The sequence below is a fragment of the Cyanistes caeruleus genome, chromosome Z (genome assembly GCF_971803275.1).
Source record: "Cyanistes caeruleus chromosome Z, bCyaCae1.hap1.1, whole genome shotgun sequence".
In the NCBI taxonomy this organism is placed as follows: domain Eukaryota; kingdom Metazoa; phylum Chordata; class Aves; order Passeriformes; family Paridae; genus Cyanistes; species Cyanistes caeruleus.
This window is the reverse complement of record NC_141732.1, coordinates 28,634,800-28,658,824: the sequence shown is the minus strand read 5'-3', so window position 1 is coordinate 28,658,824 and position 24,025 is coordinate 28,634,800. Positions and strand designations below refer to the sequence as shown.

General features: G+C 37.2%; 1 protein-coding gene across 2 annotated transcripts in view; it reads right to left on the bottom strand.

Annotated features, from left to right (window-relative positions):
- Positions 1 to 7,391: 7,391 nt before the first annotated feature.
- The window catches only part of SUSD1 (sushi domain containing 1), a 41,672-nt gene continuing 25,038 nt past the window's right edge, over positions 7,392 to 24,025 (bottom strand). For both annotated transcript variants that reach the window (XM_086869621.1, XM_086869622.1), the window contains 5 exons: positions 18,473 to 18,566; positions 17,129 to 17,384; positions 13,554 to 13,593; positions 11,376 to 11,469; positions 7,392 to 8,493 (listed from right to left, as the gene is read on the bottom strand). In XM_086869621.1, coding sequence (XP_086725747.1) covers positions 8,355 to 8,493; positions 11,376 to 11,469; positions 13,554 to 13,593; positions 17,129 to 17,384; positions 18,473 to 18,566 — 623 coding nt within the window. In that variant the 3' untranslated portion in view covers positions 7,392 to 8,354. The remainder of the gene's footprint in view (positions 8,494 to 11,375; positions 11,470 to 13,553; positions 13,594 to 17,128; positions 17,385 to 18,472; positions 18,567 to 24,025) is intronic.

Sequence of the window (24,025 nt, the reverse complement as noted above, 5' to 3'; positions counted from 1 at the left end):
CAATCAAACCTAGTTTTCCTTGGATTTGTATCTTGTTGCTGACCTGAATTCTAACATAACTTGAGTAGTGCTGTTTAATGAACTCAGCTCCTCGAAGGCACAGGAGACTAATCACATACTAAGCACTAAAAGCTTTTCATTGCTGTTTGCGTGCAAGAGACAGAGCGAGTTGGCTGTGCAATGGATTCTACTGTATTCCATGTTTCATAAAGCTAGGGCAGAACATCAGTTACTAGTGCAGTGGATTCTCTGGGGTCTGACAAGTAGAGAGGCTGGATTCTTGCCCTTCTCAATTGCTTGTTTTCACTAAACTCAAAACACAACCACTTTTAATATTCCTGTTGCTCTTGAATGTGTCTTAACACAGACAATAGGCAAAGATATTATTGTGGGGAGACAGAGTTTCTAGCAGAGTAGTTTATTTAAAAAACCTAAAACTGTGAGACAGATGCTTAAAATAAGTAGCGCAGAAGCAACACTTGGACACACCAATCCCAAGCTCATGAATGAAGGCAGTGGGGGTCAGCATGCTGATCTCCTCTCTCTGGTGACCAGCGATGGGGCATAAAGAAATGGAAGGAAGATGCATCAGGGCAAGTTTCAGTTAAACATTAGGTAAAAGGTTCTTCAGTGAGAGGGTGGGCACTGGAAAAGGCCCTTCCAGCACCAAGCCTATTCAAGTTCAAGAAGCTCTTGAACATTGTCAAATGGTTTAGTTTTGGGTAGTCCTGTGAAAAGTAGAGAGTTGCACTTAATGGTCAGTATGGATCCCTTCCAGCTTGAGATATTCTATGATTCTAAGTCTTGACTCATTCCACTCAAAGGAAAATATACCTTAAAAATGGAAAGGGATATAGAAGTGAAGTTCAGTGTAACAGTTTAAGGTTCTTAATGACTGCTGAGGTAAGATTTTTAAGAGGAAGTTGTAAAAAAAATTAGTACTGGCATTTGGTATCTAGAGTGTTGAGAAATAGTATCTCTTTTAAGTATTGCAGTTTCCAGACACTATATGAAAGTGTTTGAAACCATTTTGCACCATGCCTTTATAATGAAGCATATCCTGACTGCAGCAGTTTTACCCATACAGAGAAAGCACACAACAAAAAGGAAAGGATATGACTAAACACAGGAAGCAATTAGTCAATGCCTTGCAGACTTGCAAGGAAAATATCTGGGAAGGGAAAGTCCAAGTACCAGATAAAATTCCTGGAGGCAAAAGTATTTTGCTATCATACTACTTTACTCTTGTCTGCTGGGGCATGTTTGTACAAAACCATGTGGCATCTAAATAGGATTACACTGGATTACTTCTTATATTAGTTTAGCATTCTTGCTCTCTGATATTCTACCAAGTGCTTTAGGTTCATCACTCCTGTGATTTGAAAATCATTGTAATTTAAGTCTTCCTCTGTCACCTTAAATGCAGTCCCTTTTCAATGCATGGACTTTACCTTTTGCTTTGGAGGGTGAAACTGGGTAAAGCTAGAGCTGCTGCTTGCAGTAAGTCATATAATTGATGAAGAAATATTTGTCACACTTTGTCAAAGATGTCATGGCTTTTCATGATAAATGTTCAAAGCAAATAAATGAAAAATATGTTTAAAAATTTTGGTTTATTTGAATATATTACACAGTCTTGTTGTGGTAATTATCAGGTTGTTCAAAGAAAAAAAAAACAGGAGTCCTAGCAGAAAGCAGAGCAGATCAACAGGATCCTAAACTAACTCAAACAATCTTATTTCATATGTTCATACGCTCAGAATAAAAGAAGAAGTCTTTCAAGAAGGAATGCCACACATAAAGTATGGAATTGTATCTTCAAATAATAAACAGAATTGCACAATGGCAGCGTGCAGCTGGAAATTCCTATCCACCTTGCTTCACGCTGGCCTCCTGTGTAGACAAACAATGGATAAATAATAGTACTGCTGAAGATTCTATGGATACTGCTGTGGCTATACCAGGAAACATTCTTACACCTATTGTTTCAATCTTCTTGAAAAAATACACCATGTGTTCACCTCTCTGGTCTCCTCTTTCTGCCTTGAGTTAAAACATAACAGTAGATTCTAAATGAATGTAAATATATGTCTCATTGCACTAAATTTAGAAATAACAATGTTAAATGCCACAGGGTGAGAAATGTGGGTGATTCCATAAATTCAAAGGAATTTAATGAAAATCTGGGGGAGAAAAATTACTTCCTCAGTGTACCTCGATCTAGGCTCAGTTTCGAACCTGTTTTATTGTAATAAAAATGAACAGCTGGCAGATTGAAGCCATGAAGAGCAATGTGATTAAGGTAGTATTGAGCAGAACTGGAGGGAGCCAGATTTCATTAAGCCATAAAGCACTCAAATCGTCATACTGAAACATGCTGTATAATCACATAATAATAATATTAATTTGCCAGTTGGAGATTGGTATACTGCAGAAATACAGATCTGTTTTTGAAGCACTCTTTCACAGAATCACAGAATATGCTGAGTGGAAGGGACCCTCAAGGATCATCAAGTCCAATGCAGAGCCCCACACACCATCTCCAAGAGTCACACCATGAGCCCAAGAGGATTTTCCAAATTTCTGTTGAATTCTGTCACGCTTGCTGCTGTGATCGTTTCCCTGGGAAGCCTGTTCAGTGGCCAACCTCCCCTCTGGGTGAAAAACCTTTTTTCTAATATCCAACCTAAACCCCCGACACAGTTTCAGGCCATTCCTTCATGTCCTGTCACCGGTTACCACAGAGAAGAGATCAGTGTCTGTCCAAGTCCTTCATGAAGCTGTAGAAGAGCACAGAGCTGAGGATGAAGCCCTGTGGAACCCCTCTAGTGATGGCTCACCAGGCTGATGTCACCCCACTCAGGTAACCCTTTGTGCCTGACCTGTCAGCCAATTGCTCACCTATCACGTAATGTGGTTATTCAGCTATGAGCCGGATGTTTTCTCCGGAGGACCAGTATTGAAAGCTTTACTCAAATCCATAAAGAAGGCATCAACTGACTTCCCTTGATCAGCTAGGTGGGTTACCTTGTCATGAAATCAGGTTTGGTAAGCAGGACTTTCCCCTAATGAATACTAAACTCTGAAGTGAAAGTGACAGGCCTATAGTTTCCCTCGTCCTCTTTCCTGCCCCTTTAGAAAATCCTCCAATCAGCTGGGAGGTCTCTGGGTTCCCAAGACTGCTCAAAAATCAAGATAGCTTTTGCCACGGTATCGTCTAGTTCTATTAGGCCCCACAGATTTGTAGATGCTCAACTGGAGCATCAGATCCTGCACAACTTCAGGGTCAGCTGGTCATTCTCAGTCACGGTCCTCCAGCTCAGGGTACTGACGGGTCCTGAGACTCCACCTTGGCTCATTATCCACACTGAAATCATAGGGAAAGAATGTGTTAAGCACTCCTGCCTTGTCCCTGTGCCTCTCAGCAGATATTTACAATTGCTACAATTGCCAAATTGCTACTAATTGATCTACTACAGATCTACTAGTGATCTGTTCTTCTTCTGTGCTTGAAGGAATACTCCCGGTTAGAGGAAATGACTGGACAAATGAATGCATGAAAATAAAATACCCAGAATGGGTCAGAATTCACAGGAATACAAACCAAAATGAAACTTCCTAACATTTTCATTAGTTAAGATTAAAACTGAGACAGCCATTTTACACATTAGTCAAAAGGGATAGCTGAGAGCTGGTTTTCACTAACTGTACCCTTTGTTGTTATATTAGTCTTTGTTCAGTGTATTGGCACAGCTGATCTGTGGTCATTAGCTTGGAACATCTTCACCAGACTGCTGTCTTTTCACTTCACCAAGGATGGCTGCAGGAGCAACTTTTATATTAACTGTTACCAAATCAGGCTAAAATATTCCATGCTAAAAGCTGCTCAGGAAAATCTGGGCCTTTGGGAATCACTTTCTATTAAGAATTTCTTGTATTTCTATAGTTCTTTCTCTGTTGCATCTCATTCTACTAGTATTTTTTATAGTCTTGGGGTGGAAACCAAGTTCTCTACCCTTCAGGGGAAATGCTGTCTCTTCAGTTCGTTAGGTGCAGTGGAACAGAATATGCTATATCTGCACACACAGACATACACATATAATACATGTATAATGTACAACATAGTAATCCAACAAGGACTCCAGGGAACATAAAACATGAACTGCAACTGAACTGCATAAATTTTGCTGCCTCAAGGTTGGGAAAACACTAATAAAGGGTTGCTGTTCCTTATTCCACTGTGAGATTGCAGGAACAAAGGCACTATTTGTGGAAAAAAATACACACAAAAATTTGAAGAGGAGGAGGAAAAAGATAACTCCAGAGCAACTCTCCCCTTTTTCTTCTGTGACTGTAATGGTGCCATTTTGTTAACTTCAAAATGGAAATAGCTCCATAATAGCTACCACAAGTTCAATCATTTTGCTCTGACTCCTCAGACCTCAGCTCTGCCAGAAATGAAAAGAGAATGCCTGTGCTGCCCAAAGAGTCATTCATATGCTGTTAGGAACTACCGTTCTTTTGCAACACTGACACTTACTCCCTTACATTAGAGCTCAGCACTGAGATCACCAACTAATTTCACAGAATCTACTCAGTACAGGATGCAAGGACACCAGTTTCTTCCTTGAAAGATTTGAAACAGTTAGATTTTTCACAGACTTCCATAATTTCCTAGCATCTCTGTAACTAGGAACAGGAATCCGCTCATCTGAGCTAGAGACCTGTGAGCCTATGCTGGATTCTGGCTGAACCATGCTGAATATGAAATGGACTCACAAGATAGTGCAAGACCTTGGAAACAGAAGCGGTGATTGAGAGTGGTTTAACCTGAGAACATACACAAACATAAGGAGCAGGCTGGCTGTCCTGGTTACAGCTGGGGTAGAATTTGTTTCTTCTCAGTAGCTGTTACACTGCTGTGTTTTGGATTTAGAATGAGAATAGTGTTGATAACACACCGATGTTTTGGGTTTTGCTAAATAGTGTTTATCCTTAATCAAGGACTCTTTTTTTTCCCTTGTCTCATACTCTGCCAGTGAGTAGGTATGCAAAAAAACCCAACAAACTGCGAGGGAGTTTAGCCAGGACAAGTGGCCCAAACTGGAAAAAGGGATATTCCACACCACAGAACATCATGCCCAGTACATAAACTGCGGGGAGTCACCCAGAAGCTCGCTCAGTCTGGATTCAGGAGCGGGGATCTGGCATGTGTCAGTGGACATTGCATGAGCACTGCATTGCACATCACTTGTTATTTTTCTCTTTTCACTATTATTACTGTTATTACTATTGTTATTATTACTATTAATTTTTGCCATTATTATTGCATTTTACTTTATTTTCAATTATTAAATTGAAATATTATTAAATTGTTCTTACCTCAAAATTCAAGTTTTACTTTGATTTTCCTCCCCATTCCACTGGACTGCAAGAAGGGAGGGAGGGAGTGGCTGTGAGGAGTTTAATTTCCATGAACTTGAGGGCTTAAAACCATGAATCTGGCCTTGTTTGTACAATTGATTGTCAATATAAATACTGAAATAAAACAAGCCTGGCCAGCTTCTGGCTGTCTTTATCATGGCCAAAACAAGGAAATCTCACCAAAAGGTTTAAAGGACCCATCAGTGACATGTAGTAGAAAATGTATATTACAATAAAATCTTTTTCATTTGACATGCCATCACAATCACAATGCATAAGTGCTGGACTTTTACAGTACTCTGTGTTACTTTACAATCATTAAATAAAATAGTAAAAATAATTTCACTTAAGCTTACAAGAATTGTTCATCCAGGACTAAAAATTTTCCATTTCCTTTAAAGAGGATTAAAACACTTTGCATATAGTGCAGACATTGGTATGGATCTAAAGCAATGAGTTTCTCAATATAGCACATTTCAATATAACATATTTCAATATGTGAAGTGGTATAGATCAGGAGTAAAAGCAGAGTAGATTCAGTTTGTTTAACCTTACTGGGCCTGGGTATGGAACACCTATCTGAAAAAGAAGAGAAAAAATTGGAAGAAAAGGACAAATTTCAGTGTTAATTGAAGGCACAGCAGTGCCTAGGATCACTAGAAATGTCTCTAGAACTTCTGGAAACACAAGAGTGTGGTTGTGGCATTGCAATTAGTTCAGCAGAAAAGCTTGGGAGCAGTAGAGCAAGGGTCTAACAAAAAACTGTCAACATTTGCACATCTATCTGAGTATGGCAAGGTTAAACTAGTTTTCTAGTATTTTTACATTTAATTGAAACAGTTATAGGTGGAAGAAAGATAAGTACACGCAGATGAAGATATACTTACAGCCAGAGGTAGATCTGCCAAGGATGACAAGGGAGACAGAGGGAATAAGAGAAACTTGCAGAACTGTAACTGTTGTGGAAAATTAAAGATGCCATTCCTGGATATTAAGAAGCTACGCTGTGTGGAGATGTCCAAATGAGTCATTAAATATGTTATCTAACTACCAGCAGAAGTGTGGATGTTTTGTAAGAAAAGAATCTTGCTCTGAAAACTTTACATTATGAAAAAGCAACTTAAGTAAATAAGAGGCACATAGAAAAGAAATAACTTGCTGAAGGTTACACAAAGACCTCCAGTTTTCCAATTATACCCACTGACAAGATGGACTTTATGGTCCTGATCAAATGTAGTATACTGGAACACTGCTGGTCTCTGTAAAGCATAACAAGAAGCTCAGCTTTTTTCACAGAGGATGGCACATCTGTCTCTCTAAATAATTTCCAGCCTCTCCAGCTCTCCCTTACACAGGAACAGCTGCTCGTGAACTCTCTCACAAGGACCAGAGCAGCAGGAGACTGAATCAGAACGAAGTAGTGCAGTTGGTACTGCTATACCAAACCTTGCAATCTATTCCATTGAGAAAGGGAATTAGGCATGGAATGTGTGAGAATGAATGTCATATAAGAAACTGAAAAATTAAGGCATGGTTTCCCAGTATGAACAGTTTAGTTATTTTTTGTCAATCAGCAACAGAAAATGCTAACAACTTTTAATCCCTACTGTAGACAAAGGTGTTCTTACTTAGCTATTAACTATTAACTTGAAGGACAGCTCTGTAAATGCTGGGTAACATAAATGGAATCTGCCCAGACCTCAAAAAAGCACTCTCAGTTGGTTGCAGCAATTGAAAACTCTTTTTGGCTGTAATTCTTCTTTGCTTCTAACTATGAAATCCGCTGTTGCGCTTTAAACCCCAAAAGACCCTAATTACATGTCACAGAGAGAACGTCTAAAATTGTAAGAGCAGTAGGCATCAGAATATTAGCAATTTAGAAATTTAAAAATTAAAAAAATGTGTAGCATCTATTTAAAGTGGTAAAACACAAAACATAACTTTTAAAAAAAACTCACAAAACGGAGTAAAAACTAAAACTTCTGCTTTTTTTTATTTCACCAGTTAACAGATTGCTAACATATAACAAAGCAACTTCTGAAGAGGAGTGGAAATATTCCAAGCCACTTGATTCTTTCTTACAGAAGAAAAAAATGTATTAACTGGGAGTGTGTCATAGGAAATTGGTTAATTATACTTTATTAAGTGACTCTAACCAGATGTTACACACCAACCAATTAACCAGACAATGATTTAATGGCTTTACTCAGCTGTAATTATAGAACAGAGATTAACAAAATTGCGCTTAGCACAGGAAGGTCCTTCCTTAAATTAGTTTCACGTGCCATTAAAGCAAGCAGCTTTTGAGCAAACTGCAGTTTTATAGATTGGTATATTATTTGCAATTACTGCTAATTGCTATGAGCAATGATTGTAATATCTCTGGAACACATCAGCTGCTGACACTACTTGAATGTGGCAACTTCATGGCTAGCAAGTGTACATGTTACTGATGTATTATTACTGTCAGTAAGTGACTGACAGAAGTGTTCACCTTTATAATCGGAAATACAATAGGCAGTTTATCTTGCATAAAGATAGGTCTTTGTTTTTGTTCACAATAGGCCAGTTTATATGTGCAAAGGTATCTAAAGTAGCAGTTAATCCTCAAAATAGTTTTAATTGGATCAGGGGATTATTAATGTAATCAAGTTCAATACAATCACTCATTATCAGCCGCTCATGCAGCTGGAACAGCTGAAAGCCTCTGACCAACACATGGGATGCATGATAACCTGCTTGTCAGGGAGGGTTCTCCTTTACACACCATACTATCTGGAAAAAGGCAGGACAATAAACATCTCACTTCCAGTGACAAACACACTTAAACTGCCCATGCTGTAGTACATATGTGACATGCAGATACCCGACACATGCTAGCTTTGAAAGAAGAGCATGTTTTTTCTTTGCTGACTTCCGGAAATAATCCATCAGAGAAGAGAGACACTTTCAGTCTCTAGGAATGATGATGCAATCCCTGCTTGTGCCACGTCTACTGTAGTAGATAAATGTACAGCTTCACAGGCTACAGCAGCAGGTGGGGGATGTGCTGAGCTGTGAAGACAAGAACTGCAGACAGAAAAAATCTGGTTAAAAAAAAATAAATCTTACAAATTATTCAAGACTTAAGCATAGACCTGACAGGGAACTTGTATCACTCATATTGATAAGACACATGACAGCGTTTCTGAAGATTTTTTGAAGACACACAGTGCTGGTCATCACAACATGTGAGATGGGTAGGAAGCATTCCCATAGGTCACCAGATGATTACCTGACCAGTGTCAACCATGGCATCAACAACATTGATGCCCAGTGTAGATCTTCAGAAATCCTGAGTTCTGGTACTGTCCTTACACATGTGAATAGGCATCACATACAAAAGAAAGCAAAGAACTAAGAGGAATGGAGTAAGGTGTATGAATGATGAGCCACTTTAATAATAGCAACTATAGGTTAATGCATTTTTTAATATATAAATTATAAAAAATATATACATAATAAAATATAAATTATAAATATAAATATTTTAAAATACAATTATTAAAATAATATAAAATCTAAGGACATCAGGAGTCAAGACTTCACTTTGTGAATCCCGTGCCAGATTTTATTCATTGAGGAACAGTTGGAACTGCTGTCAGCGACCACACTAGCAGGAATTCACACCCAGACCCATTGTGGAAACATAATTCCTGAGACAGCAGACATGTGGCAAGCTGGTGAGCACTTGAATACAGTGGCTCTTTGTGACAGAAGCTTACAGGGACCCCAAGAAATAATCCAAGACCATTCACCTGACACCATGGCAGGATCAGCCATACCCATGTCATTACTGACTAGTTTGTTTAACCTCCTCTTGCAGACCACCCAGAAGCTGCATTCACAGCAATCTGTTCCCATGCCTCTCTCTCCTACAGTTTAGAAGCACACGGGTATACTGCCCATGGATGGTACATGTGCCACTGGCACTACCAACAGGAGGAAGTTGATCTTTATACAGTAGCATTTTGTACATTTGCATATCATGCTTCTTGGCAGTATCTTCTCTGCCAGGCTAAGCAACCTGCCACTAGAATGCCCTATTCTCAGTTAGATTAAATAGATCCCAGATCTCTCTCATCAAATTCCACTCTCTTTTTCTCCTACTAGGCCACATCTACCTTGTCTACCAGTGTCTAAAGCAGGACCATGGTTTTACAACTGGATGAGGCAGAAGGCTGACTTCATATGGAGTTTTTTTTCATCACATTCTTACTCAGAAATGCATTAAACTGATGGCTAATTATAACTAAAAGCACATTTTTTATTTAAAATATTATAGCTGCTTCTTTGTGACTATTGTGAAGGGTCTTATTACAACTGACATCTGCGATTTCCCTTTTCTACCTGCTGATGGATTGGGACAGTTTTAATTTCTGTCAAGGATTCTGTCCAATATTCCTTAGAACAGGAGAATAGATTCAATAATTTCTCTGTACATGGCATTTGAGGGCCTGAAATATACTTGTTGACTTATTAAGTCCTTGTCCCCTACAATACACCACCGTCAAATATACTCAACCAGCTCCCTAAGGATTTCATCTTCTCTTTCTCCTTTTGAAAGAAGGCTGAAGTAGAAGTTCAGAGTCTGTCTTCTCTGCACTCTCTCACAAGTGGCTCATACTCATACATGATTCTTCCAGTACTGTCTCATACCTCAAATCATTCTCCTATCACTATGAACCTAATTGATTTGACACAGTTTGAAAAGTACTAATATCCCTCTGCCACATTTTTGCCAGAGAAACTGAAATAACTGAGAAGCCTTTCACACCATGACAGCCCAGGGAACCTGTTCCTCCTGCAGTAAGCCCTCTGTCAGGAGTCAGCTACTTTAGAAATCCAGACAGTAAAAGCCCCTTCCTCAAATATCAAAGCTGACTCTGACAATGTTTTAAAAATCCCCAAAAACAACCAAGACTGCAATTTCAAGTTTACCACTGCATGGTACTGCCAAAGGAATCCTGAGATATGTTTATTTAATTATTTAAAGAGAAAAAGGAGACTATGGAACATTCAGTTCAGAATTTTGATTGCAAGATTTTGATTTGAAATTTAGACAACCACAAAAAATCTAAATAAACCTCCTTTCTTCAGCCCTATGTACAACTAGCTCCTTCTGTTTCAGGATGCCAAACAAGCAGCTTAACCAATCAATGCTATATTTCATAGCCCCCAAGCTGGAAGCTCCTGACCCTTCAAGGGGTATAATATATGTATTCTAATATATATATATTCAAATATATCAGAAGACTATTCTTGCAGATATGCACATTGAAATAACAATAGAGAAATGGCTTTTAGTGAAGAGGTTTTACATATATGCAGGCATTTACAATTACATAACTTGCATATTTGTTTTACCTTTGAGAGGAAGACAGTTATGAAGTTACTGACCCTGCTTGAGTCAGTAACTTGATGAGTCAAGGATCATGAAACATAAATTATTAAATATCTTAAAAATTTTAAATATGTTTTTATCATGGCTTTTAGGTAAAGTTCAACCATTACTGAAAAACAATTCTTTTCAGACCTTTTGAATAAATTTGGGAAGAAAAAAAATTAGTACATAAGCAAAGTGCATCAACATTTTGACAGCATATAAATTTAATGTACTTAATTCCCATTAAATCAGAACACTTCTGTAATAAAGTCCTGGTTCTATTCACTGTCTTAAATCCTTCCTTTATTAAGGTACCCCTACACATTTCAGATGTTTTGCCAGTAATTGCAAAGATACAGAGGACATCAGTTCAACAACGGACAGCATTAGTAGCCACTGACAGCACCCTTGATTACAGTTTTTAACCACCAAGATGCCTAAGCCAAGCACATTGTCAAGACAAACTATCTGTAAAGAAAAACACATGAAAGAGGACTGCAAAACCGGAGGCAGCAACACCACATACCGTGCCACGGAGAATGACAGGAACAATATAAGGCAGACAGCAGCCACTGACCCTAATCCAACAGCAGTCATGTATTGCAGAGTGGGTGATAAATCTGAAAGAAAGTATCAAACAGTTCAAACAAACAAACCAAACAGTGCAGCTTCAGTCTGATCATAACTGAAAAATAGTAACAAAACCCAGGTGCTGGACTTATGGCTCAGTTAATGAGAGTAATGGAGCCGACTATCTAGCAGTTACTGTCCAGTTGAGGAAGAAAGATTAATTAGAGTATTAAAAAAAATATTATTAAGCTCAATTTTGATACACTTGTCCTTGTAACACTGTAACACCAGTTTCCATCAGCAAATTACACATCTCTAGAGAAGATATCAGCCCCCCATAAAAATTACAGAATTGTCTTCCCTCCATATTCTAGAGTGTGTATCGTGAAAAACCCTAAAACTTCATTTTACTTATTTGTGACAAAAGAAATGTGCTTTTAATACAGTTTCCTACCATTTGTTTATGACAATGATCTATCACACAATGTCTAGTAGATGGCACCTGAAACAGGGTCATTTGGTTTGTATTTAATAAAGAGATTTGCCTTCCACACAAGCTGAATTAAGAAATATAATAATTCTCAAAGGATTCAGCAAACCAAAAATACTCTCAGCCTCTCCAGCTGCAGAAGTATATTGGGGAAAAAGACACTTTGACTGTAAGTCCATTCAGTATAAAGGCAAATGGATTTACAACAAAAAACCAAAGGCCTGACCTGTCCTATTTTCATCTTCCTACACCCATTGTTTTAGCCTCAAAACCAAAATCCACCTATTTGTAAGACAGCCTTTGATGATGTGCTACATTTTGGTAAATGACAAATCAGAAAAGGACAATCTTCTATCTTTTCAGAGTTATTCTACAGCTATTGCCTAAACAGTCCTAGCAATGGAACCATCAAACTTAAGAAATCCTTGATCTTAGCAGAATCTTCACAAGGAAGAACTGCCTACGCTAAGTGTGATGGTACATTAACTAGGTCAGAAGAGTAATTAAAGGGTAACTGAAGAAAATCTAGAAATAAGCACAGAGTTGTCAACAGATCAATTATAGTGATAATCAGATATGGAGGAGGTGTACCTCAAGCACTCCATGCATCACAATTTGACATCATTCCAAAGTACTGTCTCACTTTCCAGCATTACTGCCTTTCCTAACTCAAATTTGTGAGACTTTCACCTCAAAAGCAGATTTTAGGGCTCATAGGAGTCATAGGAGACTCAGTAGTGCTGCTTTCTTTGTCTGGGGTGGCAAATATTAGCTTTTTGCTGAGACATTAAGTCGGTGAAGAGTAGTTTCAACTATGGTGGAAAGAAGGGAAATTTAACCTCTAGTGGATTCCAAACTCCTCTGAGGAAAACCCATTAACTAGAAACATTTTAAAGTCAAAAAGTGAATAAAAATAAAACCACACTGAGGAATCTACTGGGTTTTAAAGTTATGTCACATATATACTTAAGAAACTGTATTTACCAGTATACAAATTAGCCATATTTTTCCTTTTTACACAGTATCTTCTGTTTAAGACTGTAAAAAGATGTAATTCTCTACAGACTATATGAACATTCTAAAATAAAAAATATGGCCTCTAAAAGGAAAAAAAATATTGTGGGGATGTTGTGTTGGTGGTTTTTGTTGTTTGGTTTTGGTTTTTTTTATTGGTTTAGGTTTTTTTTTTTGTATGTTTTTGTTTTTATATTTTTATTTTTAATTACTGTTGTTGTTCTTTGATTGATTTTTTTTAAATCTTTAAGCCAATATAGAACTATCTTAAAAATAAGATTCCAAAATTTCACATCTTCCGTGATGCAATGATGGTTCAAATCTTTTGTGCACAAAAATTGCTGTAAAGATTTGGATGTGATGCACAGAAAAAGCAACATTGAAAACCAGGAAAAATAGGAGAGTCCATTTTAGACTGAATTGGATTATTGGATATCCAATGGATTGCTGAATCCATTGGAATGGAATAGTGAAGAGTAAGGAAAATTTTCTGTCTCTAATGTTTTCAATCCTTGAAGTCAATAGATCATGAATGGCAAAAAAAGAAACACCCATAGCAATTATTAGTTTATGCTGCCAAGCAAAGCCATGACAACTTAGACTTTTCTATTGAAGGAAAAACTGACTTACTTTTAATTTGTGCCCAAACAGCACAGGACTGTGTTCTCACCTAAAAAAGAAAACATAAAAATCACTGTTTCTCATGAGAGAAATTTATTATTACTAACACCCTCTGAAAGATCAGCCATTGACAAAAATTACTATTGGGAATGGAGTTTGTTATTCCCTTGGTAGTAGCCTCTATATTGTCTTAAAAGATAATAAATTATAAGAATAAGATTAGACATAGAGCTTTGATGAAAGCCTGGCTCCAGTTTTTAGCTCATTTTTCTTCCCTTCTTTTTGCAACCTTCCATCCATGGAAGGATCTTTGATGTTGCTTTGATAAGAACTCAGCATTTATGAAATGCTAAGATAAGGCTGAATATGCTGTGTTAACTCTCTCCTATGCAGAACATTTACATTAAAATAGATGGTATGTTTTACAGATACTAGATGTAGAATTTTTTTCTGTTATGATAACATGCTTGGGAATTTTTAATAACTTTATAGAATACTTACAGTTAGAGAAATATTTATCAAGGGTCTGCTTTTGCACACTTGTTAAGCAGGTTTGATTTTTTTACAGTAAACTTTGGTCTCTGTAGAGCATTTCCCCCTGGCTCTTCATAGTCATAAATACACAAAAAGTTCTATTTTAGGTTTTATTATCTATTGTGTAATTAGTGTGAAGTGTATTTTTGTAGTGCTTCCTTCAAAATGACTTTCACAGACTTTCACATAATACATACACAATACATGCATTTTTCATATTGTAACATATGTTGCTGTGAATAATGGTATGTTTGAGAAAGAAGGTTATGTTTTGAAGCATTTGGATAAAAGGATGAAGGCATTTGTGTGATTAATCTCACTTCTGTGTGTCTGCATGCTGAATTGTGGAATCTCCATGATTCTTAAACCCATTATTTATAAAGAATTTTCTGGTTAATGAAAAAAACAAAGGACTGACAAGGAAAATCTTCTTAGAAGAGGGAAGATAAATAAAAAGGGGAAAAAAATCAAATGCCAGATTCTGGGGCACTGGTGTGAGTGCCATCAGTTTGAAATAGCTACCCTCATGACACACTCTAGTGTGCAGAAAATCAGACATCTCCTGCCTATCAGTAAAGTTACAGAGGTCTCAGAGAAATAAAAATAAATGGAAAGTAAGAACCTCATAGCATACACCCTTCTCAAGACCTCCAAATATGAACAATGGAAAAATGAACACAATAATATGTTCATTTTATATTCAGTAATAATGGTAATAAAAATCAAAACCAAGCCATGATTTTGCAGCATGATACAAATGTACCATTTTTAGTATGAAAGGAGACAGAAGGGACCCTTAAGGATGCCAGAATATAAAAGGGAATAATGAGAACATTAGTTAGAAGCCTATTACATCTATTTCTAATTTGTCTGTATTCAAATGGAAATGTGCTAACAAGTAAAAGATACTTCAGAAATGCTGATTTCACAGGTATTAAGAATTGAGGGGCAATCAATTTTTTTAAAAGAAGACTGAGCTCTTGAATCCAAATGCAGTTACTTATCTATGGTAGTACACACATTATGTAAGCACATTTTTAGAAAGACTCAAAACCCAACAACCTGCTATTCATAATTCCGATTTTTTTTAGCCTTCTAATACCAGCAATTGCACAAAATAAAAGGGCATGACAGCTGATGATAAACCAACACTTTTGAACCAGCAGTCCAAGTTCCATTTCAAAGAATCAGAGCTGCAAAAACCAAAACAATTTGGCATTTTAAATCCCAGTAATGATTCATAACTGTTGCATGTAACTTTGTGTATTTCATCAACCAACAAATGCCATACAGGAAAGTGTACACTAAGGAGCTGATGCATTTTAAATGGTAGCAAGCAAGACTGACCTCTACCAATAACTGTAATGTTAATCCATCAACTCAGTGACCTAGAAAATATGTCTGTGAATGTCAGCAGTGAAAGATCAGGAAATAATCCATAAGAGAGGGAAAGAATAATGCTTTTAATGTAAGCTAGAAGCAGCTTAATAAACAGCAGGAAAAGTCTGCAAGAATCTACTTTGTGCAGCAAAAACCTCCACAAGCGTAAAATAAGTTAAGATACCCCAGGTATTAGAAAATACTGACGGTTAAGACCTAGGGAAACAAATGCAAAAAAACCCATGATAAATAAATTAAGCTCAAAGATGTATTTAGCAGCACTTAAAGAGGCCAAACTTGTGTACGTTTGACTGATCAACAATCCTGCTCCACAGAGCACATTTTGCTATAAAATACACTTCATTGTTCAAATTCCAGGGTATTTTGGATGTCAATGTTCATAACAGTATTTATGAAATAAAATGTCTTCTATTGTAATTTTCCTACTTTTCCCCTCACACAATTAATTAAAAATTTATGACAAACAACAGTCTTGTTCAGGATCAGAAACCACTTCAACTCTGCTACAGAAATCTCTCTGACTATTATTAAATAGTACTGCACTATTACTGCACTATAGATTAGCAGATACCAGAATCCTCTTATTGCATACACTTGTTTTATTTCACTCACTTTGAACTGAGGCAAGAGTAAATCCTTTTACTCTACAAGTACATTTTGACAGTAATACACTACCATGAAAACAGTACTTCAGAATATGCATAAATGAGGATGTTATTCACTGTTTCTTAAAAGAAGCTGTTTTAACTTACTGAGATTTTTGTGTAGGCTCTCAAAATTGGAGACAATTATTTATAAGTGACTCATGGATCAGTTTTTGCATGCCTCCTTGCTTTGTGATGCACACATAAAGTCCTAAAAACTCTATTCTGATGGCAAGGGGAGGTTTAGGTGTTTCTTTTTTATTAGAGGTTGCTGAGTTCAGTTTTTGCATTTGACATTCAGGAACTGTATTGCACACAAAGACTTATCCCCTGTCCCATAGGAGAAAAATTTTCTGCTGCTGAGACTTATAAAAAATTTTAAAACAGCTGACTCCTGAGATAAATACAACTGGAAAAGTAGATGATATGTACATTTTAGAAACTTTGTTTCTAATTAAAAATACAAACTTACTTTAAAATGATAAAAAATTAATGATAATAATCTACTTTTTTTTTTCATAAGGCTTTCTCTATGGAGCTGGAGCTGACACTGCCTTTTGGAAGGTAACAACATGTAATAATTTTTTTTTCCATGTCATTTGGAGAATTGGGATATTTAGTTATAAAATATTTAATTAAAAATTAAATTGGGTGAACTCATCATTGCTAAGGAGTGATTTTCAAATTCTCATGCTAATCTCTTTTAGTAAATTCTAATTCAGTACAGACACCTTCAATTACTGAGAACAGGGATGGGCATTCATTTTTAATTATTTTCCATTGTTTGACTTTGGCATTCAGAGTTGCTTCAACATTACAATGACATAAGTACCATTAAGGAATTATAAGATATATTTAAAGGGCTTCAGATTTAATCTAATTCTGTCAACTAGGAGAGCCTTAAAGTGTCATAAAAAATTTAATACCCGTCTAACATTTCCATCTTTTCCCCCAGCAACATTACATTCAAGAGGTGTAAAGAAGAGGTTTGAAAACATCCATTACCTTATTCCACTCACTTATTATTTTCAAAAAAACACAATACTCTTCTCCCAGCTTTAAAGGAGCATTATAAAACTTCCCATAATAATGTCTGTCTCCAAGAACAATTGACATATTATCAGCAACATCCTTCGCCCGAAATTCAGCTGCCACATATCCTTTAATGTCAGTGGTGTTACTAAAGAAAGTTGTAGCAGCAAAGGAGTCACAAATAAAAGTGCTTTGCAAATCCAGAGGAAGCACAATCACTTGATAAAGACTAGAGTGAAACAAAAAAAAAAAGGAAATATTAGCCCTCATTTCAATGAAATAAGCATCAGATATTCATTAACCCATACTGGTTTTTGTTATTTGTAGCCTCTTAACTGTTTTGTATTAACAACGTCCAATATGAACACTTCTTATACTAAAATAAAGTGTGTTCCACTTAATTTTTAATCAAAAGCACTGAATGCACAGCTTAGAGCTGGGTCTTCTCATCACATATATGTTATTGCTACATGATTATTTATGCTCAGAAGAACATAAAACTGTGATACTTCAGACTATGTCCTCCTCCTCCTCCTCACACTGAAGTTCACCTCTGACATATCATTTTCTCTAAAAATTACTTGTAAGTTCACAGAAACAAGACTTTTTCTATTTAAAGGAGGAGAGGACAGGTACCATTTTAAAAAATAAATCAAATACGTCTTCATACCTCTCAAAACAATGTTTAGTCTATCATATTCAACCATAGGAAGACTATTCATGAAGGTTGATACACCAGCCACTCTATGAGATGTTACTAGCTTTCAAGTATTTTCTACTTCAGTGTTGAGTTAACCTTGTTCAGTACTTGAGTTAACCTTTTCCTTCTGTCAGCAATAGCACTCAGTAAGGGGTAAATCCTTTTACTCTAGAAATACATTTTGATAGAAATGCACTGCTACATTCAGAATATGCATAAATGATGTTATTCAATGTTTCCTCTGGCAGGAAAAATGTATTGTCTGCATGAGTTCATTGGAAAAGAACAATCACATCAGTAGAGGTGTGTTTGGATTCATCAATAAAAATCTACCGTGGATACTAACCTCACTGTGGATAAAGGGAAAAGAAAAATAAAATCAAACCTTAAAGCCAGTGGTGAAAACTCACAATTATCCAAGCTAGGATTTTGTTCCAGAAAACAGCAAAAAGCCTGAAGCTAAATATTACTCTGCTAAGGGGGGAAAGACTGGGAGGCACAGCTTAAGTTTTTTCCCATTGCTAAAAAACATAATGCTGCCACCCAAAACAGTTCTAATCTACATAACATGAATCTGCAGAATGTTGTTTGAAAGGGCGAAGAGCACAAAGACAAACCTGATTGGTCCATTTTGATCTTCTGCTTTCCGGAGTCTGAGCAAAGGTGCAGAACCTTTAACTGCAACAAATTCTACCTCTGGGAAAGGGGGATCTGAAAAGTAAACAAACACCAGTGGTTCAGAAAAGTTTTAGAAATATTTCAGGCATCAGTTCCTAACTACTATTCAGTTCCTTTTTCAATTGCTAGCTACTTTTTCTGCCAAAACATCCTTGATTGAGCCTTGAACCCCAAACAGCTGAAGCCTGCAGGCAGCATAAATCTGTCAAGAAAAACACAGAGCAAATATGATTATGATGGTCTGGAAGCCCCTGTACTTCTGCTAGCTGGAAAAAAGAGAGATGCCCATAAATGGTTGTTGTCTACAGAGAAAAGAGCCATGAAAGCTTTGCTGGAGGAAGCAGTATTATTTACTAGACTAGCTGAAATGGTCAGGGAGAAGGAAAATATGAAACTGTGCACAGATCCCACTGCAAGAAATACAATGGTATGAATAGAGGAGAATTTAGTAGTGCCAAAAGTACTTCCAAAAAGGCAACTTTCTTAGATACTACTCATAGTCAGGTAGCAATATTCAGGCCCTTAAATTTGATTCAGTATGGATACAGAACTCTAATCTGTTTTAGTGAGAATTTGCATCAAGGCCAACACTGAACAAATAGTTCTTCCTCTCATTTCAATGGCAATGATGACAGCTGTACACTGATATGGAAATTACCACTACCAGCCTGGAAGCAAGGATGAAAATAGCTTCAGTGTGCACAATCAAAAGGGAAGAGTGTGAAGTGTAGACTCTGTCTAGTCCAGAAGTCTGAAAGAACTTACACAGGTAAATACAGCTACAGCTAGGCTTTTTGTGGTCAAAAAGTGCTGTTGAGCTGACTGTAGAGCAACAAATACAGTGCTTACGTACAGAAAATCAGGGCTTCAGAGCTAGGAAAAAATATCAGTATTATGAAGAGAAACAAAAGAAAACTAATGTATATTTCACAAAGTTAAGTGACATCAGGCAAAATTTTTCTAAGATGCATGGATTTTTCAAAGAGCTGGTATACAAATAGCTGCACCTATCTTTTGAAGTATAGAAAATCATTAGTTTTGCAGGAGAAAATTAAGTTGTTAGAAAAACTGTCAAGAGGGTAAGTAACTGCTAAAAAGGGAGTTAAAAATATACATAATGTTGAAATTCGAAGTACTGGAGTGCAGGAGAGTTATTAGAGGTTAGTATCATTAGCATTTTGTTAACAATCAGTATAAAATTTGTACGTACAGATTATTTTTGCTGCTCAATGTTAGAAATACAGAGACTTTACACAAGGAGAATTTAACCATTCTAACAGCTATTGGTTTTCAAAACTGGGATAAATTCACCAGTATAAAACACAAGGTGATACACCTGGGCTTCTAATTTATGCTAAAGAGTCTAATTTCCTTTTAGTAGTAGGAATGACATATTAGTACGTATCAGAATGAGTGCTAGGCAACAAAATGACAACAGAATGAAAAAATGCAAAAGGCTGCTCTAAAAGGCATCAGAAAAAGGCTTACATGATACTAGAATAGTACCACCCAAGGTACACAAGGCCCCTGTGTGACCATTTCATGGTACCTGAAGCTCCCATCATCAGTGTGACAGCGCTATGTGAAACCAGTTCACAGGATACAAGGAAGAGATGGATAAAAAAATCCTCTTATATGAGGGAAACAAAATCTCAGGTTTGTAACATATGAAGAGTATACCTCTTCTTTAAACAGAGATGAAACCTGTGAGGGGATACAACTTCAGCATGGTATGCCCAAAGTAATTCTAACAGGCCATACAAGCATCCCTAGCAAGAAAAAACTTTACCCCTTGACAAAAATCATCCTCAGGTGAACCTCCTGAAAGCTTACCTGCCCAAACAAATTCCTTTGGTAGCTCCCTTTACTGGGGTATCTTCAAAATCAGGCTATGGGTGAACTACCAGTGAAGAAACCTGCTATAAATGTTTAGGATTGAAATGAGAGTAAGATTTATACAGTGGTCTACAGCTTCCTCCCCAGGGAAAGCAGAGTGCCAGGCACTGACCTCTCTGATGACCAGTGACAGAACCCATGGGAATGGTCTGGATTTGTGTCAGGGGTTGTTTTGTTGGCTATCAAGAGAAGGTTCTTCACCCAGGTGGTGGCTGGGCAACTGGAACAGGCTCCCCAGGGAAGTGGTCACTGCACCAGCCTGACAAGAGTTCAAGAAGGATTTGGAAATGCTCTCAGGCACACGGTGTGACTCTTGGGGATGTCCTGTGCCGAGCCAGGAGTTGGACTTCGATGATCCACATGGGTCCCTTCTCAGCATATTCTATGATTCTCTGAAAGCCACAGTTCTAGAATTACTTGCTTCCCTCTAGTAGAGACAGGGCAGAAAAGCTTTTCTGAGAGTTTCCTGAGTTAATGAAACATACTGCATGGCTGCCTGCAAGAACAGAGAATGCTCTTTGCTCCCAGTCTTTTCAATACATCTGCAGCTGCAGATACTGTAAAAGGTAGATGAAGAATTTCTATATGAACAAAGTAAAGGAAAATAATAATATTTGACAGCAAATCTTTAGGTCCTTTGCACATTGCAAACTTAAGCAAATATTATGTAAGAGACAAAAATTATCTCTTAATTTCAGTGGTTCCTTAGCAGAGACACTGTCAATAGGCAGAGGGACAGGAAAATATATCTCTCAGGGTGGTTTTATCTGGTATACTTTTTTTATCTTCCTTTTCTTTAGCATTCAGTATCACCACAAGACAATATTATTAATGTCTATTCAGAATTTTTTAATTTTCAAGAAAAACTTGGGAACTTCTTCTCTAATGGCAGCCAGAATGTGCATTGCATGCAACGGTTTTGCATTGTTTTTATAGATAAACAGCACAAGAGGAAACAAATGTGGACTCAGATGACAAGAAGATGCTTACTAAGGTCGTAACAACTGATTTTTCTATTTTCTATAATTTGACAGGAAAATACAAATCATGAAAATAAACTGCCATCCAGAACTGACAGCCCTAGCAAGCGGATAAAAGAGAGAAAAATCTGGAAAAAAACATGGACAGTCTTTTGCTGTGTTTAGTTTCTGGTAAAAAAAAAATACTAGTTATTAAAAACATCAAGCACACAGAAGACAATCTACCTGTTTTAATAAAAAGAGTGAACAATTTGTAGCAACGTGAAGGAGTAATAATAATAATAATAATAATAATAATAATAATAATATTGAAAAGAGTAGTTTAATTTTTGCTTTGGTGATCAAAAAACAAACTCTGAAGGAGTTATTCCATAAGAAGTATTTTCCCACTGTGACTTTTTTAATAAAAGAGGGAAGGGAAAGGGGAATACTACAGAGAAGTAAGGGCTTGCACTAGGTGAGTTGTGTGAAGAAATCAAGATCCTCCAGTCTGTTCCAGTGCTGTTAGCACCTTGTCTTTCTTAAAGAATTGATTTTTTTAAGTCCTCAGCAACAGAATAGATTAACATATCTGTAGAAACATCAGGAAAACAGAGAAGAGCATAGCAAAAAAGGAAAGTATATCCAGAGATTACCCCACTCTAAGCACTTCCTTGTCATAGCAGTCTTATGTTAGTGACATTCAAACATTTCATATAAAGGCTAATTTTCTACAATAAGAATCCATCTATTGATTTTCTCTTTGAACATGAAGGCAAGCTACAGGAAAGAAAATACATGCCAGGAAGTGCCAAGAATCGTCACACACCTCAATGCTGGAGCTAAAGCCTGTTTGGTGTTACATTGTAAGGGCAATTACAAAGCTTTAAAAATAATAATGGTATTGAACAGTAAAGTCCAAAATCACATGGCAACCCTTCACCGAGCTTGACAGTTCAAAGAAGTCAAATCAAAGACTCCTTTTAAGGTTGGGTTTTAAATAAAAAAACCCTTTAGTGAAACAAGAGCATTTGCATGATCTTAATTTCCTGCAAACAAGGGATTTCCTTCATGTGATTTAGGTCAAAGTCACAAGGTGCTTATTAAGGTTGAGTTATGAGATATCAATATAACCTGATATATCTATATAACCCAATATCAATATAACCTAAATTATAACCTTCTATACCTATATAACCTGATATAAATTACTTCCTATACAATGTAATAGCTACTATATGGTTAACTAGCTGCTTAATCAAAATAGAGGAACATACTCAGCAGGTGGATAGCTTCAGAGATTGATAACTATAGTACTACTGAGAAATTGGCAAATGTAAAGGCAATTAACCACAAAATAAAGAATTTAGGCCACTTAGGACCAGACAGAACAACGAAGAGCATAACTGTGCGTGCTCCAAAGAGAAAGTTGAAAAGTTCAGATGTGAGGAAAACCTTGGAAGCCTTCATCAAAGACCCCTGATGACCCACTCCTGATGAAGTGAGGAGGCACAAGTGCAGCGCAAAAGAACTAATAACCATGAGATTTATGTAAATATACGTAAATATACTATGTAAATTAGTTTCAGCACATATATGATGATGTTATAGTGATATAGTAACACTAAGCAATACTTACTGTATACATATGAATACACAAACACACACACACACACATATATATATACACACATGTAACACAGCACTTGACAAAGGTGGGCAAATTAGGTGGAAACATCCCCCTCACCACCAGCCCTGCAAATAACAAATCCCTGCTCTATAGACATCAGTCTCTGGGGATTTATTTCCAGCCTATCTTTCGGGCATCACATGGGCTTTACGCCCAAAAGGTTTTTGTTGAATTGAAAACAAGGAAATAAAAAATACTGCTGTAAAAGTAAAGATAAAATAAGGTAGAGATATTAATACAATAAAAAACATTGTTTACTGTTTGTACTACTGTTTGAAAAGTAATTAACTTTACTGTACATATTTAAATATAATATATATTTAAAATAATAATTAAAATAATTAAAATAATTTTAAAAAATAATATATATTGTTCTAGTACAGAGTGAGAAGAGATTTTTCAGTTAGAGAGGAACATGATGTGAAGAGAGGGAAGGAAGGAGAATAAATAAATCAAGATCGCATCCACAGAAAAAATAATTTAGATCTTCTTTAAAGACTGGTCATTTCTGGAAATCCGACTCATGTGATTCTCTCTCTGCTGACTGTGGCCTTTGTTTCCCTGCTCTGTGGCTGAATGTCACAGCATCCTGTTCATCATGAGAAAGGTGTGAGCTGAGCGAGTCCGGCAGTGCGGATGAAGCCGCCGGCCAGGCCCGGCTCTGCCTGCACCGTGCCCGGGCCTGCTGCGGGCCCGGCTCCTGGGCCTCGGGAGCCCGAGCTCTGCTGCGCAAACCGGCCTTTCTGCCAGGGCCAGCGCTGCCCAGGGCCGGCGTGTCTTTGAAGTGAAACGGCCCTAGGCCAGGAGAGAAAGATAAAAGCGGGGAGATGCGCCTTAGGCCACCTCGGCTGGCACCTCTCGGTCTCCTCTGTGCCAGCAAGTGACCTGCCGGCCTGCCCTCACCCCGCGAGCGCCATCGGCAGCCACGCGAGGCGCAGGGAGGCAGC